The following is a 21,704-nucleotide window of genomic DNA, read 5'->3' on the forward strand; positions in this document are numbered from 1 at the left end:
AAGTCAGATGTGCTCAGTTTTTTTTTTTCTGTTTACAAAACTCCACCCTTGCTCTCTAGTTACGCATGCAAGCTTGGTTTTGATGCAGTACTGAAATACACAAATTGAGTCATTCATCACATGTGGTCCTTGTGTATTTGTGATAAGAAGACTATATCTGTTAGGCTGTGGAGAGAGGAGGATTCAAAAGGTGGTTTAGTTCCTTACTTGACGCTCGAGACTCTCCTAGCTACATTTTTTTTTCCTTTTCAGTTCCTGCTATGTTTTGCTCCAAGAAATATCAAACTTTCTTTTTTTTAATAATTTGGAATTGAAAACATCCATCAGTACTGGCATAATTAAGGTGTTGCTCTTCTGAGAACTAGGCATCGATTTTTGTGTGTAGACATGACTGAAATAACTGCTGTACATAAAAGCTTAAGTAGAAGTCAGATACAGAAAAAAATCATGATAATTGGGTAAGATGTCCCAGATGATAGCGACAGTATTCAAAGGTTACTTATAAATCTGTATGTGTAGAAGAATTAATACGTCACAAACATGGACTTCAAGTAATTGATTCCACTTTGCACTTTGGGTGTGCTGATCCCTACAGTTTCTTCAAACATGGGAAATTCACTGTATCATTTGTGGTAGTGGGAGAACGCACTTGTGCTTAGAAAGAAAAATAGAAAGCAGAATGGTAGTGATGAAAGTCATGTTTTCCTTGGCTGAGCCACTTAAAGGGCCTCAAAGGGGCTGCTCTGGAATGTGCTTAGCAAAGGGAGTGAAAGGGAGAGTGTATAACTGAGACCAGTTGCCTGTTGTTAAAGTAAAAATAGCATTGGAAATCTTGTTGATCTTCCAGCAATATAAAGTAGAACAGCAGGTGTTGTACAAAAGCTCAAGAACACCTGATCCTCGTGTTAAGGTTAATCATTACACTGTTCTTGCGTTATAGCTAGCCTTCCTTCCTTATCGGGCCGTGGAAGAAAGCATTGTTGAAGGAAGAGGAGATACTGCAGGCCTCAGATTCTTTCTTTTATTTTTTTTTTTCCTTGTTATTTGCTTAGGTCTGAGGAACAGCATTGTTCTTCCTCAACTGTTAGAACATTAAAGTTCACAAAGCTCAGCAGCTAGCTTCTACCAACCCTCAATTTCCCCTAACTAGCTGAAGGTCACTTCTTGTAGAATAAAACTTTCTGTGTAAACTGCTAGCCAACTGGTTATGCTAAGTCAATTAAATGCATCTCAGCATGTTCATTTACAACAAAAGCAAAATGTTTCTATTGTACCAGTAACAAGTTAACTGAGGAAATTGTTAAAGAAATTGTGTTTAACTCTGCTTTAAACTGTGAACTGGCTGCACAGGTCATGTTCCGCTGTTGGGAAGCGGGAAGGAGAGAATGGCGGCTGCTCTGTGTTGTGATTTTTGACCACCTAAGGAGTAGCATTAGTGGGTTCAAAAATAAGCATCAGTCCTTGGGAAAGGCAGAAGTGAAAATACTTGCAGTGTTTGATGTGAGAGAGATGCTTATCATTTTGAAGAGCAAATTAAAACTGAATTAGTACCATATTAAACATAGAGAACATAATTTCATGAGGGTATAGGAAGGCTTCTTGTGTACACGATCCTTAAGTACAGTCATAAAATGTCCTCCAGTAATTCAGTCTGATTGGGCTTGCTGGCTGTTGTTTGAAGTTTTTCAATTGATTTCTGTTTCCTTTCCAAATGCTGTAGCAACATATAACATAGAGGGCTTTAATCTTTTATAAGCTCTTCACCCTCTGGCTCTGAAATACTGATTCTGGGAAGGCAACCATTTATCACCATCTGCAATATAGTCTGTAAATTCTATGTCATTTGTACATTTACTCGCCATGGTTCTTGTTTCTTGTTCTACAGAAGCATTTTTCAACCACCCTTTCCTGGATCAGATTTCAACAGTCAAAAAGTGTAAGTAGTTTTGTTTTTCCACTTATTTGTATAAATGATGAATGTTGGGGGCTGGAACGGAGAAGGATCTGCCAAATATCACACTAAGTGTTTATGAGGCATTTTCCCAAGTCTGACTTGTTGTTGTGCTCTATTGTGAGGCTAAGTGTTGAATCCTTTTTTGTGTTACGCTAGACTGAAATGTGATACTTATTTACTAGTTCCTTTGACATTTCAACTGAACTTAAATACCCTTGTGTGTTTAGGGATGTGCTGTGCTTATAAGTTGTATAAGAGTTTATGAATGAAAAGCAGTGAGGAAATGAGTTTGTTTGAAATTCAGCCTTTCAAAATCTTAGTCCCATTTTTTCTTTTCCCCCTGGGTTTTCCTCTTCTAGCTTGTCCTGTACCAGTGCCCACATATGCAGGCTCAGTCTCTGGCAGTTCCTGTGGTAGCTCTCCTTCATGCCGTTTTGCTTCTCCTCCAGTAAGTTTTCTGTTTTACAGAACAAACTCTAGAAAATATGTTCTGTAATGTTTAGCCAAGAGTTACTGAATTTTAGATCTTTCCATTCTTGAACAGTGTAAACTGTCGCGTTTAAGAGCACAGGGGAAGGAATACCCCTGTCTTTTACTAAAAGAATGGCATTAACGTTTTGGTTCTCTCTTGCTCCTTGTGTTGTACTTTGTGGGTTTTTTGTTAAAGAAAAAAATACATATACACATCAAATGCTAGAATAGCAAATCTTTAGATATGCTAATATGGTTTGCAATGTAGTGGATGTTACAGATAATTTTTGAATTGGCCTTTTTGGCTAAGGCCCCTTATACTGATACGAACTAGTGACTTGAATTTTATGTGGTATTTGGAAGAGGTGTATCTGTATCATCAGGAATGATTGAATAAATTGCAATTGTCTAAATTCACAGCCTATTTAATATAGAACTGTCTAAATTGACACTACAGGGTTATCCAGTATTTGAAATTTCCAAATTCAAATACATTTTATGTTTCTAAATACCTAAGAAACAAAAAAAGGACCAAGATTTATCTCTCTTTTGTCAAAGCTAGTGATGATTCTTACTTTAGAAGCTCCATAGTTAAATGACCAATTATATGTTCTGAATCGCTGGATTTACAGTGGGTTTTTTTACTTTATTTTTTCCACCCCGCTTCCAGTCTCTGCCAGACATGCAGCATATTCAAGAAGAAAATTTGTCTTCCCCTCCGTTGGGCCCTCCTAACTATCTTCAAGTCTCTAAAGACTCTGCTAGTACCAGTAGCAAGAACTCCTCTTGTGACACAGATGACTTTGTTCTTGTCCCACACAACATCTCTTCAGACCACTCATGTAAGAACCTTCCTTATTTTTACATTTTAAAACAATTGCCACTTGTAACATACCTTTATGTCCTGTTATTCTTTGGCTCTGTTTTCTCTAAATGTGTCTCAGTTCACACTGGAACTAATTTCTTTAGTTTGAAGGGAGACTGTTTGGTATACCTGCATGTCCATCTGGGACATTTTCACTTTCAGTTGACTAGCCAGATATGCTAAAGGTACCAAGCTGATTTAAAGTCATGGAAAATATTGGGGTTTGGCAGTAGAAGAGGAGAGTCAGTTGTAAACAACTGCTGATAAGAAGCCCACGGATTCTTTCGGCAGAGTCAGGCATGTTGTTAACTCTAGACTGACTGAACATTTATAGTCCATGCTGTAGAGCTTTAGAGAATAAACAAGTGCAGGTAAAAACATAAAAAAATACTTAACATGAAAGGTAAGGCAAGAGACTGGGCTTATACAGTAGAAAGACTTGGGTGTAGCATGTTGCAGTTTAACGACATCTTCCAAACCTGAATTGCCACTGGGAAGCTAGTCAGCTGATTTCTATACAATGCCACCAACTCGTGTTAAATATTTGACTAAATTAGTGCCTTGATCTCTGTGAAGGGTTTCTGTCACTCATTATTATAAATCTCCCAATGCTGATACCTTGTACTCTTAAGCAATTTTATTTCAAAATTATTATAATTAGTATAGCAAAAAAAACCCCAAACAACAAAAAACAAACTTGTTAAAGAACTGCCGTCCCCAGTTACATTTTTGTTGTAGGTCACATTTAAGGTATTTTCATATACAAAACAGTTTGTGGAAGACTTTTATATGTTCACAGAAGTTTGTCAGAAGTGGTTATTTCTACAACAGTAATATTGAAGATTTTTTTTTTTAAGATTCTGCTTCATGACGTGGGCTTTCAATGTGTTCTTCTGCTTACTGTAGATGATATGCCATTGGGAGCAGCTGGCAGGCGGGCTTCAAGCGAGTTCTTGATGTGTGGAGGGTAGGTGTGCTGAGCTTTATCCAAAAGAAGTCTCATGTTCTAAAATTGACACTGCAGCTGTAGAAGGGGTTGCTGGGTTCTTGGCAGTGATGGGTTTGCATAGCTGTGTGTGGACTTTCTTAAAGATTAATATACCAAGTTGAATTTAATATGAATACGTAAACAGCCTGAATTCAGAGTTTTGCTGCAGAGTAGATAGTTTTTCTGATGTGAAGACCTGTCTCTTGACAGTGGTTTTTGTTTTCACAGGCAGTCACCATTAACTATTTCTGGAAGCTCAGGAACTGTACAGAAACCATCTTCAGCCTCTTCTCGAAGTACTGCTTCTGGTACAGCTAACAGGTGCGTGATGTAGGCTTAGTATTTCCTTTCTTTTAAAATGGTTCTCTGCTACTATATGGTGTGGGTTTTTTTAATTGTGTATGGCTACTGGAAACTGAATTGAAATAGAAGCTAGGCCTGTTTTTTCCAGGCTCTTTATGCATTTTAATGGCTGATGATTGCATGGCTGACTTCTGGCTCTGATGCATCGCCAAAAGATTTCCATAAGGAAAGATAGCATTCTTTTGTAAGTTTATATTTTGAACTGGTTGAAAGCAGAAACTTCAGAGACATAACTGACTTATCCTTTTTGGTGTTATGAAGCACAGTACAGTCTTCATTTAATGAGTCAAGATGTTGAATGCAGTATACATTTTAAGAAGTAGTCGTGAGAGAAGAGGAACTTACAAAACCCAGATTGCTATGGATTTGTGTCTCGTGGCTGGATTGTCTTGTGTCTGGTAACTGGGTGTGACTTCTGTGGAAGCAATTACTGTGAATTTCACATTTGTGTCTCACAAGATACCAAAGAAGCCATGTGAAAGAGCTGAACATGTATTGTAGCTTTTCCAGTAGCAGGACTGTTAGTAAGTCCTCTTTCTTCCACATGGTTGTAGACAAAGTTTCTGCTAGTTTGAAATAGAACTGATATTCACCAGTGGTGCCTGAAATCTTTCCTGTATTATACTGGAAAATGTAAAGCTTAATCATGCTGTTCAACTACTCATGTAATATCTAAACAGAAAATACTGTCATTTGACCAAGTAATGAATTTCATAATGTTTTCAGTACAAATAGAAAGAGGATGAGTGGCTAAATGGGGAATAAAGCTATTATGTTGGGTGTATTTTTGGCTTATGCTAGTGCTACAGGGCTGCAAGTCAGCATTATTTGCTTTAAAATGCTTGTCACAAGAAAAGTTTGCTACTTTGTGCTGATCTTTGTGCAGTTTGTGAAATCTGCTGATGTGGGCTATCAATACAGCTTTAGTCTTACCTTTTATGTTTAAGGGCAGATAATGGAGATGGTTTGTCTGTAAAGATCCATTTGCTCTGGATTGGCCATGTACAATGTATTTATATATATATATGTACACATATATATGTGTGTATATATATAATATATACACATATAATTTCCTATTTTAAATTGTGTCAGGTGTCATTTTTTAGAGTTAAAGGTTTTATGAAAATATGCCAATTATCGGTGCAGTACTAAGTTAAGAGCTAAACGGTCATGTGACCAGAAACAGGTGCCTACTGTTCACACTTTCAGTGTTTGTACTCTAATAGTTTGATTTAATTACTGGTTGAGTGAACTCAGTAACTAACTGGCTGCTTGGGGCATGGTCTGAAGGAAGCACAGTGTGTGTCTGATTCTCTGCAAGATGCTGCTTTTGGTCTTTGGGTTTGGTTTTTTTATTTCCTGAGAAATATTCTTTCATAGTATGTAACCTTTTTTTTTTTTTTTTTTAAACAAAAGGTTATGCCCTATGAAACAGTGAAATTTTATGATTAGCTGATCAAACTGAATGAATTGTACCCGTAGTTATGCTGCTTTATGTCAAGTAGAAGAAGCTGTAACACTTTTCAGGTGTCAGCCAGAATGGGCAGAATAGGTAGAGGTGGTTCACTCTCCTGTGGTTAGTTGCTGATTTTATTCTCTGGATCTCATGGAAACAAGATTTGCATGCAACTCTGCATACATCTGTATTGTATTTTCTCTAACCTGTGACAAACCATATCCCACTCGAGGATGCCTAACCAGAGCTTAGCTTTGGTCCTGAGCTGGGGAGCCTGATGGACGGCCAAATACTGTACCATGGCTCTCTGCCATGCTAACACAGCATTGCTGCCTTACAGAGCTTGCTTGAATCTACCTGCAAGGCTGTGTGAGAGCAGGGGAAGGCATTTTCCATGCTGAGTGCTTTAAAAGTTGAAGTGCCTTCATGGCCTCCTCGGTGTCACTGCCACAGTTTAAATAACATGTGCTTCCCTTCTCCCAGAGGTCGGGCCTAGTGAGCCTCCCCGTGCTACCTCAGCGTGTTGTGTTAGTCGTAGCAGGCTGCCCGCTGCCTTTGTGTGGTTTCCACTTGTGAGACCTTCTGCTTGCATGGAAGCTTTCAGGCTTTCCACCAACTGTGTGCTCACAGCTGATGCTCAAATTGCTCACTAGTATCTAGAAACTGGGTGGCAATAAAAAGACAAGCTGCTTTTCTTTTGCCAAGGAAGCTCTATGCATATTAGGAAGTAGTATTTCATTCTCAGAGGTAGCAAAGAGAACAGGACAAATGCAGTCAGAAACCCAGATTTCTGTTCAGCTGTAGCCGTGCAGTGAGTGCTGTAACTGCTTGTTTTCTAGAGCTCATGGTAGAACATTTTTCACGTTTCCTCTAAGAATTTCTAATCTTTCTCTGAAGAGGTGGTCAATAAAGGACCAGATACTAAACTGATTACCTTCCAAAAAGCCCATTCGTTTGAAATTCTTTCCATTGAATTCTGTCTTCCTTTAAAAATGTTGGTAACTGATTACGTTGCAGTGGTTTGATTCCCTTATCAGATAGTACACTGAGGTAAGCCAGGTCACTGACACTTCAGTTCAACTTTGGTAATGCTAATCTGCAGTTTTGAGTCTGTGGATTAATGTTCAGGTGTGTGGTTTTGGTCATTTTGTCAGCGGCTGGTTACATAACATGTTTTCCTTTTGCAAGTTCACCGTGTCTCTTGGGATATCTCTGACTGTGCTTCAGTGGCTTTTGTACACATTCCAGCCCTGCTGCTGAACTTCCTGTTCTTAGCGCAGTGGGTTTTCCTAGAACGCTATTTTGAAGCGTGGTAAACAGAGCAGGCCGATTGGCAGGAAGTCGGAGGGATCTGTAGATCGCTGTGATGCATGACGAAGTGCTTCAGCTAGGACTGCGCTCTCAGCTTGATCCGATACTAGCCAGTATAAGAAAGGTAGCTGGTAGTGAACAGTTCTTTATCTTCCTCTGTGAAGTGTTAGAGCTAGATTAGGACAAGCTAAGATCATACTGCATGCAGGGAGTGCAGAAGCAGCTTATTTGCTGGTTTCCTAGATTTTCTTGAAATTTCAACAATGGTACAATTCAGAGAGAGACCTGTCTGCCTATATTCATCTCCTGTCTCCATACCTTCCAACTTCAGGCATTGTCAGCCTTCGGTATCTCCCCGCAGCGAAACGGCACCTATCCCGGTTCCCACTCAGCTACGGAATTACCAGCGCATAGAACAGAACCTCTCCTCTACTGCCAGCCCTGTGTCAAACCCGCATGGATCACCAAGGTGAGGGTTTTTTTTTTTTAACTCCTTTTTCTTGGTTCTAGTTTGTGTTTGTACCGTGACAGATATCCGTGCTTTCTTGCTGATGTAATTTTTTTCTGCACAAGAACATGCTAAAGAGACATTTTAATGATAACAAATAATAGTCCTTCACAATCTCAAGATTGTTGGATGGGCACTTGTAATTTTTCATGAAAACAAAATGAGCTTGTGCTTTCACTCAGATGCAACCCAAGAAGGTAAAAAGATGAAGTCTTGCTTTTTTTATTCCTCTTTGTGTATTATATGGCATTACATCATAAACTAGAAAGTCAGTAATAAGTTATGTTTTGTTTTCACACATGTAGTGATGAGATGAATGCATTGTTCTGTAGAATATCAAGGAAACAATTTTTGGCATGCTAGTTAACCAGCTTGTCTTGTTACAAAGCTTTAGTGTGCCAGACTTATTCTCTGCCTTGTGATCTGCAGGATCAGGATGGTGAAAGTCAAAGACTCAGAAAGAGACTACTCCAGAGATCTTTACAAAAACAAACCCCATGGTTACTTGCATTTTTTTTCAGGATCTCTGATTTTATAATAGTTGCTGCAATTGGAGAAGTGCCTTTCCCTTAAATAATCTGTTTCCAGTTACCTGACCTGTATACCAGACCCAATATGAAAACTTTGTTGTAATCTTTTTTGACATAAAAATGGGCATTTGTAGCAATACATTTCACTTGATTGTAAAATTCAAAATTTGATAATCAAGTTGTTTGAAGATTAGGAATCCATGTATTAAGGGATATCTGTTTTAATTTTCTCCAGTTAACAGACTGTTATGGCACTGAAAGTTGAAAAGTCAGTGTGAACAAAGGGAATTAAATCTTGCTTGTTTTCAGTATGGGAAGCTTAGCTTTAGTTATTAGCTTAATACGCATCAATGTCATAGCTTTCTCTTTAAGTATCGGTATTTTCTTTAACTAATCATTATACTCCTTAGGGTGTTCTGAAGCTTATCTCAAGGAACCACAGTTACTATAGTGTGTGTAACCATTCTTTTCACCTTGTTAGAGCTGGAGTTGTGAGACGCTCAAATACTAGCCCAATGGGCTTCATGAAGATGGGCTCCTGTTCTCCAGTACCAGCTGACACTGCACAGGGTGTTGGGCGCAGGTTATCCACAGGATCTTCTAGACCGTATTCACCTTCACCGCTAGGTAAGCCTATCAATTCTTAGCCATTAGTGAAGGTTTATCTGGAACAGTAAATTCGGAACACTAATTGTTGCTTGAAATTATCTTAAACCAAAATCTGCCCAACTAGGTCACATTTGCAGAAATAATTTCTGTTAAATGACTCACGGAAGTAAACTAAGTAGGTTTTATTTTGCTTTACCTTCATTTGTAGGTGAAGTATAAAGTGTAAATTCACATTTTGATTTTGTTTGCATAGTTGGAACCATACCTGAGCAGCTCGGACACTGTTGTTGCGGACAGCTTCAAGGACATGAATCAAGGAGTAGAAACTTCTCAGGTGAGTGACTTTGGACAATGCAACCAGTACTATTTTGATAGAGCTTCTACAGCATTTTGTGAAGGGGGAGGAGAGTCAACACTACATTAGTATGGGTTAATAGGAGACACTGGGTAAGTGATGTGCTGAGTTTCTGTAGGAACTTAGCCCAGTTGTGGCTGTATCAAGACACCTTTCCCCATAACTAATTCCCTACACAATAAGAGAGCAACTGAAGATTTTTTCTGAAGATGAAAAAGCAACCCTGATAATGCCTGTCTTTAAACAGGGATGGAAGTGAATGGATTATAATGAATGGTAGTAACATGCTTCTCAGAATCTGGTTTTGATAGACCAGCTCTGTCATGCCAGTCCTCAGAAAAGGGAGGAAGAACTGCCAGCGTACAGCGTGCAGCACGTTTTCGTCATTCCCTTAGGAAGTTGTCTGGGATCTGATGTTGGTGTTGCTAAGCATTCAGTAAGCTTTGCAAGTCATAAATTATTATAGCATGCCAGCAGGAAAAAAAAAAAAAAATGATCACGGAGAAATAGGATTTGAAGATGTTCTGAGACTGTTAAAGGTGGAATTGCACTGTAATGCCAGAAGGATTGGCCATAAGAATATGCAATTCAGCAACACGTTCTTTTGCTCTATGCATGTTTTGGGTGTCATTTCTTCTTTATCTAAAACACTAGTTATACTCATTATTTTGACTTTCTAAGAGGTGGTGCTGAAACTTCGTTGTGGGGTTTTCCCCTATTTAAACACTTTCCAAAATCATCTGGAGATGATAGAGCCTTCATTTCTTGGAGTAGCCATATTTCAAATATCTGGGAATGGTTTCATCCATATGAAATAAGTTCTATGACGTGTCTCAAAAATTGCCTTCATAATTGCTATGCCATTGGCAGTCTCAACAAAAGACACGGAATGAGTGAATCCTCAGATTTGAAATAGTCTCTTAAAAAAAAAAAAAAGGTGTGCGTGAAGAGAATACAAAGCAGTGTGTATGCTTTTCTTGTTGCATCTTTTCTTTGGATAGAATTTTGTAGGGCTGTTGGTTTAGTGCCTTTTGCCAGTGTTAAACTGACTTGTACTTGTAACATACCACAGCACTGTTTTTATGGCTGTAAGGGTTTTTAATGTTTCATTTCTTCATCTGTTTCCTGTATTCTTTTCCTACTTGACTTTGTTTCTTAATTTCAAATGACTGCAGTGGTATTTCTATTTGTAAAATACCACAAATTGCAGCAAGTCTGTTTCTCGGCATTTAAATGGGCATGGGAAGCTGTCTTTTGCTTCTGGGTGAAGTGAGGTCATCTGTACTGAGATTTTCTAAGGACTGAAGATGTCTGTCGTAATGTAGCTTCTGAACTAATTGAGCTGCTCTTGCTGCCAGTGGCAGCAGAGGACAAACTTCTAATTCAGAAGCCTTCCCTGCGGTGGCAATAACATTAGAACAGTAACCAGTGAGATTTAAGACTGGTGTCTGAAACAACAGGTGAGGACTTTCAATACTATGAGACAGAGGAGCAGAGGGATTTCAAACAAGCAAATTCTTGGCTGGGAAGTTAATGAGAAATAGACTTGATCCCTGTCCTGGAGCTGCAGGCAGAAAGGCTGTTCTAAAACATGCTGTTTAATGGAGTGGAATGAAATCAAGATGAAGTAGTTCATATTCAAAATCTAACTAAGCAAAAGCATAGGCTTAAGGTTGAAAGATGTGTGTTAACAGCTGGGCACTTTCCTGAGCAAGCTGCAAGAAGTTTGTGATGGGTTTTTTTTGAGCATACATTTATGAAATGGAGCCTATTTCAGAAGATTATCTTGGCCAGCTCTTAAAGATCTTATGTAGTTAGTATTGTCTGTTTTCAGTTTTGCCCCCCCCCCCCTTTTTTTTTCTTTTAAATGTGAGTGAAATTGTCACTTCAGTGTCAGCTCTTTGAGGTTACAAAGATAGGCATTTTATCTGGGAAGCTGTGGCCATAAAATTGAACTCTTATGTACTGTTTGTAACTTTGCACAGTTCCTCATCATAAGGCATAAAAATATCACAAGGAGGAGACCATTTAATCAAATTTCAGGTTCCTTATTTTGAAAGAGGAAGGGCACCTTTGAGTAGGTGAGATGTTTGTAAGAGACATCTCCCCAAAGCCCTCTGTTTAAATGGCTGCTTATAGCTCTTCCGTTTCCATTTGCTTTAGGAGAAACTTCGCACTCATACTTAAGTGTGGACTTCCTTTGTACATAGTAAGCTTTTGAAAAAGATTCAGTCTGACAGACTAAAAAGTAAATGGCTGCCCAAAGTAATGATCCCAAACTGTTTCATCGGAATAACTTGGTTCTTTTTAGTACCTAGTTTTCTTGCAGGAACCATGAGACACTGCCTTTTGTGTCTGCAAATGAAGTCATTAGGTAATTAACATGCAATGTTGCATTCACACACTTGTTTGCAAGAATATAATTCCAGTACTTCAGAACCTCTATTCAACCTAGAGTCTTGGCGGCTGCACTTAAAATTTCAGTACTGGTTATGCCATTCCTGCTGAATCCAGCCACTTTATTTGTCTTGATGCAGGTTGCCAGAGGTAGTGCAGCTGCCAGTACAGCTGTCACCCTGAAATCTTGCCTATTTGGCAGCTTGAACGTCTCATCAGTGTAATATAGCCTTAGTCCAAATAGCCAACAGGCTAAATCCATTCTTCTTGCCATCTAGTGAGCTGATGATCAAACATATCTCACGATATTTGCAGTCCCATCTCCTTTCAGTTTAATGTTGATCTCTGGCATTTTGGGCGTCTTTGACACATTTTCCAAGCACTGCAAGTAGAATTTTACTTCATTGTCTTTCATCCCCACAGGTTCTCCGATACCACCATCTCAGTCTCCACAGTCACTTTTGATGGGAGCGAGGTTGCAGAGTGCTCCTACTCTCACAGATATTTACCAAAACAAGCAGAAGCTCAGAAAGCAGCATTCAGACCCAGTATGCCCATCTTACGCTGGGTATGGATACAGCCATTCTCCGCAACCAAGTAGGCCAGGTAGCTTGGGAACATCACCTACCAAACATATGGGATCGTCACCTAGGAGTTCAGACTGGCTGTTCAAAACTCCATTGCCAACGATCATTGGCTCTCCTACTAAGGTTTGTGAAGTTTGCCACTGTCAGTAAAATGTGAAGTGGTAACAAAGTGGTGACAAAGCCTGAAACAATTCCCAAGAATATTTTGAGGATCTAACCTTGGTTCTTTTATGTTCTTGGTCTTGATTCTTAAAGGCAACGGCTCCTTTCAAAATACCTAAAACTCAAGCATCCTCAAACTTGCTGGCCCTGGCTAATCGCCAGGGCTTGGTAGATACCCCGTTGCAGCCTAAAGACATCACTGACCCAAGGGATTTCACGCACTTCCACTCGACGCAAGGAGGTGAAAAGCAGGCAGGGGAACAGCACAGTAAAACTACATTCGGCAGGTAGGCATTGTAGTATTTATAACCTGTAAAGCTGGGTAAGTAACTTGGCAGAAGAATGTACGTTGCACACAGCAGCTTGGAGGGGAAGAGCATGCAAAAAGTGAGCTGTGAGGAGATGCTGAGGTTTGGTCTATACAACAGAAACATTTTGTACTGTGTGTAAATATAGCATGGACTTCCTGGAGTGCTTTGTGTTGCTGTCTAGTTCCCTTTTGTTTTGATTATCTGAATATGGAATTTCATTGCCTCTGCAAAGCCTGTTCAGTTTCTGCTTGAAAACCTATATGACAAAATTTGCAATATAAATGTTTAAGAGAAAAAGGTCTCTTTATTTTTGTATATATATTTATTTATATATATATATTAGGTCTATTTCAGTTGGTCCATGATGAACAGCGAGATTTCAAGATTTTCTGTATTTTTGTTGAAGAATTCTCTATAATAAATACCAAGAATCTGAAAGTCAGCCTTAGTTGCAAGTTAGATAGGAAGATCTTACTGAAGAATTTTGTTGTGAATTCATACATTTTTCTGTCTAGATCTGTTAGTACTGGGAAGCTATCAGATCAACAGGTAAAGACAACCCTTGGTGGCCAGTTATATCAAGGCAGTACAGACAGCCTCAATACAGAACGACCGATGGACACAGGTAAGGAACAGATTGATACATCCAAGCTGCCCTTATGTGCTGGGTTTTTTATGGAGTGCCAACTAGATACAGTTCTGTTTCCAGCTTCAATAACTGGTTCTGACAATTTTTAGCCTCAGTACAGAAGGCTTTTTTTAATCTTTGAAGGGGATATGTTCCATTTCTTTAGCATAGCTTTAAAAATAACTGAGACATGAAAATATCTATTTCTGTGCTAAACACAAAAATATATCAACTGCCTATAGTGGCTAGAGGGGTTTGGGGTTTTTTGGTTTGGTTTTATTTTTAATACAACATTTGTGGCTGTTTCATTTCCTAATTCCACCTTGTTTTTGTATGAAAGCCAGTTTATGTAATTCTGGGTCATTTTTCTCCTCCTCCCTTCCCCAGCTTGTCCCTTGCCATAAGTGGCCACCAGGAGTTCTCGCCTTGTTTTTGAGCAGATGGAAGGAGTTCTGCAGACAGGGCTGGTCTGTTAGCCTCCAGACCTGTCATGGTCTGCCTCTAGAATTTTTCTGTTGTATCTTTTGCTGCAGGACTGGGGTTGTCCTCAAGCTCTCAGAGAGAGCCTCTCTTGCTCTTTTCTAGGCGAGGATAGAGCAGATAGAGATTGAAAGTAAAAAGATACATGAAGACTGCATCTTGACTCTTTTTGTGTATCGCCAAGGCTGTCCACTCAGCTTGTTTTATTTGCTGTCAGAACTTCTAAGTAGTCCAAGTCTTGGATCTACATCAAAGCGTGTTGTCATGCAGTGCTCCAGTTTGCTGCATATAACTACTTATTGGTATGATTATATGTAAGAGGGACTAACTTGCTGAATTTTTTTCTTCCAGCTCCAGCAGGAGCCTGTGGAATTGCAATGGCACCTCCTTCCATGGGAAGCGGGGCAAGTTCTCGAGCTGTCATGTTTACTGTTGGGTCCCCTCCAAGCAGTGCCACCCCTCCTACCTGCACCCATATGGTCCTCAGAACAAGAACCACCTCAGGTAAGACTTGCCTGACAACTGTGGACTGTCCTCGAACACAGTATTTAGGCTTGCCCACTTCTTGGGCTAGTAACCTGCTTACTGCCTTGCGCAGTAGGTCCTCTAGGCCATACAGTAAAAGTGCTTTGTAAAGTAGAGATTGGTATCAGGCGACTTCTGCCTTTTCTCTCCTAAAGAGAGGGCCAGAGGCATGGATTTACAATATAGCGGCGTATAACCTTCTGTGTGCACAGCTTTACTCCACCACAGGGAGTATAATAGATCTCTATGACAAAGGTGGAGAGGAACGGTTAGATTTCCTATTCTGCATTTTTGCCTACTGCTGTGCATTGTACCAGAAGCAACACACAAGGGGCGTGAGCTGACTGCATTTCAGCATGTGTTGGCTATGCTGCTAGATATCAAAGATCTCAAGGTAAAGGCCTTCATCTGCTCAGGACAAGCAGGAGTCTGCAGCAGTGTGCTTTTGTGAACTATAGCACAACCTTTGGTCTGTACTGTTGGACTCTCTGCCTTGGAATCCTTGTCAGCCATTTCCCAGAATCTGTGTTATGAATCGTCACTGTTCATTACGGTGTAGCCTTTGCATTCTCTACAGAGTGATGCAAGGAATGATGAGGAGAGCCTCCCAAGAGTGAATCTGTGATGACTACTGATTTGTCATTTGCTATCATCTGCAGCCCCAGCGCTGCGAGATGGAACAACCTATTAGACTGAATGTGTGTGTTATTTTTCTTGTAGTTGGATCAAACAGTTCTGGAGGGTCTCTCTGCTCTACTAGTGGCCGTGTATATATGGGCTCTCCTCCTGGTATTTATATGGGTTCTTCTCCTCCGGGAGCCGAGGCAGCTCCGAGTCTGAAGTACATGCCTTATGGTACTTCGCCTCCCAGCTTAGAGGGCTTTATCACTTTTGAAGCTCCCGAATTGCCTGAGGAAACTTTAATGGAGGTATAGAAAAAATAATTTAATGTTTTATAATGTATAATGCTGCTAAAACAGAGATATGGTAAAAACAGGACTGTGCAGTGCACTTCGTGGTTTGCTCTTCACTATCTCACATATTCCTTTTGAAGATCTTGAAAATACTCCTGTGTCAATTGTGGCCAATTTCTCTTTGGTAGTTACTCCTGGCATTTCATGTATTTGAATAGGTAACCAAAGGAACATGACTGCTTTTGTTCACCAGAGCCTTCCAAAGAGGCCTCTGTTTTAATGCCAAGTCTCTGGACGTGGGTGCTGACAGTAGCAATGTCCCTCTGGGCGTTGTTTTTAACTGCTTCTTCACAGTCGGTGGATGACATTAAATCCTACTTGTGGGAAGAGTGTCCTGTATTTTTTAAAATGTGTGGAGGAGTGACACTTTAAAAACACAAATTGGGGTGGTCTTTCACCAGAATGCTATCCTTGGACCATAAATTTCTCAAGGCAGATTGCTGTTCTGTTTTCTCATTCACATCTTGCTGGAAGGTGTTTGGATCGCTATTGAATCTGTATTTTATAACAAAATGTTTGACAGTACACTGTACTCTTCCCACAGATAGAGTTTAAAATGTGTTTAGACCTGCATTACCAATGAAAAAATTATAAATATTGCTAAGATATGTTTGATTAGTTTTCAAGGCTAATTTTTTTAGCAGAGACTATGCATGTAGTATCTTTTAGTCACCAAGCAGCAGTGAGTTGTTAGCTCCAATTGAAATTTTTTAGTTTAAATTGTAAACTTCGGCAACGGCCACTTTTTAACACAATAGCATTCCAGACCTAAGTGTAAACTAGAGTGAAGCAGATAAGTATGAAGCTTTAGATCAGTTCTCTTGTAGGTATCAAGTCTGTTATATAATAAAAGCCAAATGTTCCTCCTGGCTTCTAATACAAGTGCTGAGCATACTTTTGGGTTGCTGATAATATAATAACAAGTAATATGTCCCACTTGTGATTCCTTTAGTTGCTCAGGTTTCAGCAAACATAGAACTCCATGTCCCAATTCCTTTGGCTTTGTTGAAAGACTCTTAAGTATAAGCTACAGTATCTTGAAATCATTAACAAAGAGAGAACAAGTTAATGTCTGTTGATCTGTTTGGACCCGTTTGGTTCTGTAGTCCCTAGCACTGGCTCTACTACAATGTGATTTCCGCATAGAACTGACATACCAAGAAATCCTCAAATTATTAACGAGAGTTTTAAGTGTACTTGGTTGTCTTATGGCTTATAATGGTTAAATTGTTGTCATCTTTCCCTCTGACAGAGAGAACATACAGATACACTGCGTCATCTAAACATGATGCTGACATTTACAGAGTGTGTTCTGGATCTGACAGCAGTACGAGGAGGAAACCCAGATCTGTGTACTTCTGCAGTGTCGCTGTACCAAATCCAAGAGAGCATAGTTGTTGATCAGATCAGCCAGCTAAGCAAAGAATGGGGGTAAGTATGCGGTCAAATAGTATCAAGAGAATTAGTGACTATTGAACACATAAAAAATGTATTCAAACTATGCCCTTTTTGTTGGGAGTGATTGTTTTACTGTATAAAATCTTTTATAGGAATACATTTTTAACAACTGAGGACAGATCAGAAACAGCAAAGGGTAGAGACACATTTGCTAGCAGACCAAAGGACAGCATTTACTGGCCTGCCGCATAAGTTGGGGAAAGTGGTGAGGAGTTCAGGCTTGAGGTGCTGTATAGCATTTCTAAGCCTGGAAATTTATGTACCAGCTTCTGTCAGATCTGAGCCCTCTTCTGTTCTTGTTGGCCAGGCTGAAGCAGTAGTACTGAGGTGAAGGTTGGGAACGGGGGAAGGAGTGTCCAAATTTGACTTTTTTTTCAGTGGAACAAATCAGCCCTAATACAAAATCAGAAGCAAGGAGAAATAAGAGAAATCTGGAGTGGTGGGAAAGGGCAGTTCCACTTCCTGCCTTCTTCCTAAAAAAAAACCAACAAAAAAAACCCTGCAAAGTGTTTGCTTTTCGCAACTGAGAATTCCAGGGGCATAGGAAATGACGCTGCGAGAAAAGTACACCCAATCGCTTGTGGTAAGACATTGACCTCGGGCAGTCAGTCCCCACAAATAAGTGTTCCTTTTTAAAATGTCTACATTAAAGCAGTTTGTATTTGCTGCTGCAGCTACTAGATGAGCAGATGTACTCTCAACCCCGTGACAGTGTGTTTGTGAAGGGAAGGGAGGGGTGGAGTTGCATTTTAAACATCTGTCTTCCTTTTCTGCTGCTGAGTCCTGTGTAGGGTTGTGATTAAAAAGTGGTGTCTGCCCATGGCTTGAATGTGTTCAAGAAAGGTGTTTTGATACATAATTACTTTTTTTCCCCCCTCTCCCTAGACAAGTAGAGCAGCTGGTGTTGTATATGAAAGCTGCCCAGTTACTAGCATCTTCTCTGCATCTTGCCAAAGCACAGGTCAAATCGGGGAAACTGAACCCATCCACTGCTGTTAAGCAAGGTAGATACAACATAATCTAATTTACTTCGCTTGTGAATTTTCTTTGCTGATACATCACTCGGAAAGCTTAAGTTGCAACGTTTGTTTTCTTCTGTACAAGAGAATTGTAGATATGTGCAATTGCACAATTCTGATAGTAAACAAAGATACAGCTAGAAACTGGTAAGAAATGGGCAGTTATTAACTTGAAATGGAAATTATTTGATATATACTTAATTCATAGAAGTGGCAGAGTAAATAAACATTAAAAGCACAAGTTTAAACAGATTGACTTTGCTAGTGCTGGGAAAAGCTGAACTTAGGCTATGTTGTTTTTTGGCTGTGTTTTGTTATTTTCTTTAATTTCTTCTTACCTTTCTTCCAGTTGTGAAAAGCCTCAATGAAAGATACAAATTCTGTATTGGCATGTGCAAGAAATTAACGGAAAAGTTGAATCGTTTCTTTTCGGACAAGCAAAGGTTCATTGATGAAATCAACAGTGTAACTGCAGAGAAACTCATCTACAGCTGCGCCGTAGAAATGGTAAGTGACTCCTTTTACCGAAATGACAGGACATTGAGATTAAATTGTTTCCTTCTCTCACATACCTCTTCTACATAACCAGAAAATAGAATGTATGTTTCCAGAATTCCATGGTAATTTTTGTTAGTCTTTCACTCTCTTTCCTGCCCTGCCTTAACTGTGGCTAAAGTTCCTGGCAGACACTGTTCCTCGGGGACATTTCCCCTCCATCAGCACATTTGGTACATAAACACTAGGAAATGAACTCCTAAGCCACACAGCCCGGTGTGCTGAAGTCTTATCCAGTAAGGCTTACTAAAGAATAGAAGCAACAGAAGTAGCTTCATCAATCTGCCAGATCAATTTGAAGAACGCCAGCCTGTCCATACAAAGCAAAAACAGTAGCAAATGTGGAAGCTTTTTCATTTAATTGATCAACTTTCTGTCTGCCGTGGAGCAGATGCAGTAACCATACAGGAAACTTAACTGGTTTTTGATGAGAGGGAAGTCTTTTTAACATAGGTGTCACACAAAAGATAGTGGCAAATATTGTGCTTAACCCCAATAATGGTGTAGTCACACACAATTAATTTGTCGTCTTTACAAAAGAATATAGGTATAAGAACAAGCATATTTATTCATACGTTGTTGTAACACATGTAAACACAGAAGATCAAAAAGCACTCTTATAGCTTATACGTGCCGATTATCCTTAGTTAATACAGCACAGGCCCTATATTCTCTCAAACTTCGTTTTGTTGTCTTACAGTTATAAAAACAGATCAGCTGAATTAAGGCTCAAAAATAGTTTCTTAATGACACTTTTATATCATTCATTTTGAATTTTTCATTTCATTACTTGCCTAACGCAGTTCATGTAATTGAATCTCCTGAACGATTCCAGGTTCAGTCGGCAGCTCTGGATGAGATGTTTCAGCAAACTGAAGATATTACATATCGATACCACAAAGCAGCCTTGCTGCTGGAAGGACTGACTAAAATACTGCAAGACCCTGCAGACATAGAAAATGTACACAAGTGTAAGTTTATGTTGAATAATGAATATATTGAAAATTTCATTAAATTCATGCATTGTAAAATAACACTGAAGTCATCACCTATTTTTTACCTCTCTCCGTTCGCAGATAAATCTAGCATCGAGCGAAGGCTTTCCGCACTTTGCTATAGCACAGTGGCTGTATATGAGCAGTAGGAATATCCCGAGGACCAGATGGTGTGAACATAAGGGACCACATCAGTGATACTGCACTTTTTTCACTACAGCTTAATTGTTGTCCTTGTTCTGCCCCACGTGGAAGATGATTCTTACATTTCTGTGGTGACTACCAAAGAAACAGCAGCATATTCAAAGAGGAGAAATTCCAAAAGTACACTTGCCTTACTGATCCAGCAGCTCCTTTTTCTTCCTAGCAACAGAATTTAAAAGAATCTCTCTTCACATTTCAAACTGATCCTTGTACGTCTGCTTTGAACTTGAATGATCGGGGGGATTTTTTCCCTCATGAGGTTTATAGAGAGCGGATCCTTCTGCATCAGGTACAAAAAGACATTTCCCTCAGAAGATTCCCTCAAAAGTCTGTGAAAAATATCTTTGTCAGTAAAATGTGGCGGAGTCAATTTGGGAACCCCTAACCATGTGCAAGTGCTGTTTGAAGCTTTCAGGGCTAAGCTGGCTTGTATTGGAGCTCACATGTTGTAAACATGGCTCAGCTTGTCATGTGAAGGGATGGTGAGAAAGCGCTCTTACACGGGGGAAAGATGGTAATGGAAGAAAATGTGCTCCATCTGTGCAAAACGCCCAGTGGGTTTTCAGCTGATGTGGATACAATTTGATGATCTTCTTCCAAAATATTGTTTTGCACTAATTTACTAAAGCAACTGTATATTCATTTTTGAAGAACTATATTAAAAAATTAGAGAAAGAAGGCACAATGGACTTGGCTGAATTTCATTTCAGTGTACATAAAATTCTTTTCAGAATTTCAAATGTAGCTTCTAGAAGACTTTCAAACAAACTGTAAAAACTTGTATTCATGTGAACCTTTCCATTTTATACCTATTTGTCTAATACTTGAGTAACTACTGCTCTGGACTTTCTCAGTAATAGCAATGTTGAGTTGCTGGTTGTTTGCTTTTTATATAGATTTGGTTGCATCTTTTGTTGTGCATGCGATATGTGCATTAATGCCTGCAGTCTCTAGGGGTGTAATGACAGTTCTCTGTAGTTTGTTTCTTGAGCAGTATTACAATAAATACTGTAAACTGAAAGGTTCTGCAAGGAACCATGCAAAACCAGAAAATATTGTTGGGGTTTGAGATGCTGATAAATTGATGTGGAATATCTACATACAGTGTGTGAAAAATCAGGATTATTTTGTGTGCATTTTGGGGGAGAGGTGGGAAGCTTCATTTAGCCTTACAGGCATTATCATTTCAAGCATCTCACGAGACCATCAGGACAGCGATTTGCGAAGTATTTAGGCAGATCAGCTTCTCTGGAAATGGTTCCTATACTTTATTTTTGGGACTTTTTTTTTTTTGTTACTCAACTGCTTGAATACTTGAATAAACCATTCTCCAGGACAAAATCATTTTAATCCTCTTAAACACAGTGGTCTGAACTATTTGACAAAGTTGTACAGGGCTTACACATCAAAATATTGTTTCAGTGTTCGGATAACCATGTGTTTCCTTTACTTTGACAGAGTAATGTACTTTTTACCTTATTTATCTGTAAAATTCCAACAGTTAATTTGAAAGTGTTTGTTTATATAATGTTTGTATTTTTAGGTCTTTAATACGGTGTTTCTACCTCTCCTTTGTAATTGCATGCATTATTCTTGAAACTAGGTAATAACTCACTGAACTGTTGCGTAATAGCCTTTTTATTATGGCCTGTATAAATGTATATTAAGGTAAAATAAATACTGACACTAGAAGTGTTTCTATGGTAAAACGGAGTTTCTGTGTCTGTGTAACCAAAGGCCAATGGTGTTAACTTGAAAAAAACGGTCGGTACTTGGCTGGTTAAACCAGATGCTGAATGTTCCCTGCTTGGGTCAAGGGATGCTCGCCTCAGCAGCTGGCCATGCCGATGGGGCAACTTGCTTCAGTTCGTTATCTCTCAATAGCCCTGGCACAAAGTGTCCCTGAGTTTGTTTTCACTTGCTTTAGGAAAACAATTTGCCCTGCTTTGTTTGTTTGTTTGTTTGTTTTTAGCTTGGATTTGAAAACAAACATGAT

The 21,704-nt window shown here is 39.3% G+C and overlaps 1 protein-coding gene across 2 annotated transcripts in view; it reads left to right on the forward strand.

Moving 5' to 3' along the window:
- The window catches only part of ULK2 (unc-51 like autophagy activating kinase 2), a 41,126-nt gene extending 19,709 nt beyond the window's left edge, over window positions 1–21,417 (forward strand). Inside the window, exons 11-28 of one of the 2 annotated variants that reach the window (XM_087751535.1) lie at window positions 1,886–1,936; window positions 2,314–2,402; window positions 3,096–3,267; window positions 4,197–4,257; window positions 4,507–4,599; window positions 7,743–7,880; window positions 8,931–9,076; window positions 9,312–9,392; window positions 12,234–12,520; window positions 12,653–12,846; window positions 13,386–13,495; window positions 14,330–14,482; window positions 15,224–15,432; window positions 16,730–16,908; window positions 17,821–17,939; window positions 18,304–18,461; window positions 19,345–19,480; window positions 19,586–21,417. In XM_087751535.1, the coding sequence (XP_087607661.1) occupies window positions 1,886–1,936; window positions 2,314–2,402; window positions 3,096–3,267; window positions 4,197–4,257; window positions 4,507–4,599; window positions 7,743–7,880; window positions 8,931–9,076; window positions 9,312–9,392; window positions 12,234–12,520; window positions 12,653–12,846; window positions 13,386–13,495; window positions 14,330–14,482; window positions 15,224–15,432; window positions 16,730–16,908; window positions 17,821–17,939; window positions 18,304–18,461; window positions 19,345–19,480; window positions 19,586–19,653 (2,444 nt within the window). In that variant the 3' untranslated portion in view covers window positions 19,654–21,417. The other variant, XM_087751536.1, reaches the window with a different exon arrangement.
- Window positions 21,418–21,704: the final 287 nt, after the last annotated feature.

This window comes from Nipponia nippon, unplaced genomic scaffold (assembly GCF_047370975.1).
Source record: "Nipponia nippon isolate SJK-2023a ecotype South Korea unplaced genomic scaffold, ASM4737097v1 scaffold_15, whole genome shotgun sequence".
NCBI classification, from domain to species: domain Eukaryota; kingdom Metazoa; phylum Chordata; class Aves; order Pelecaniformes; family Threskiornithidae; genus Nipponia; species Nipponia nippon.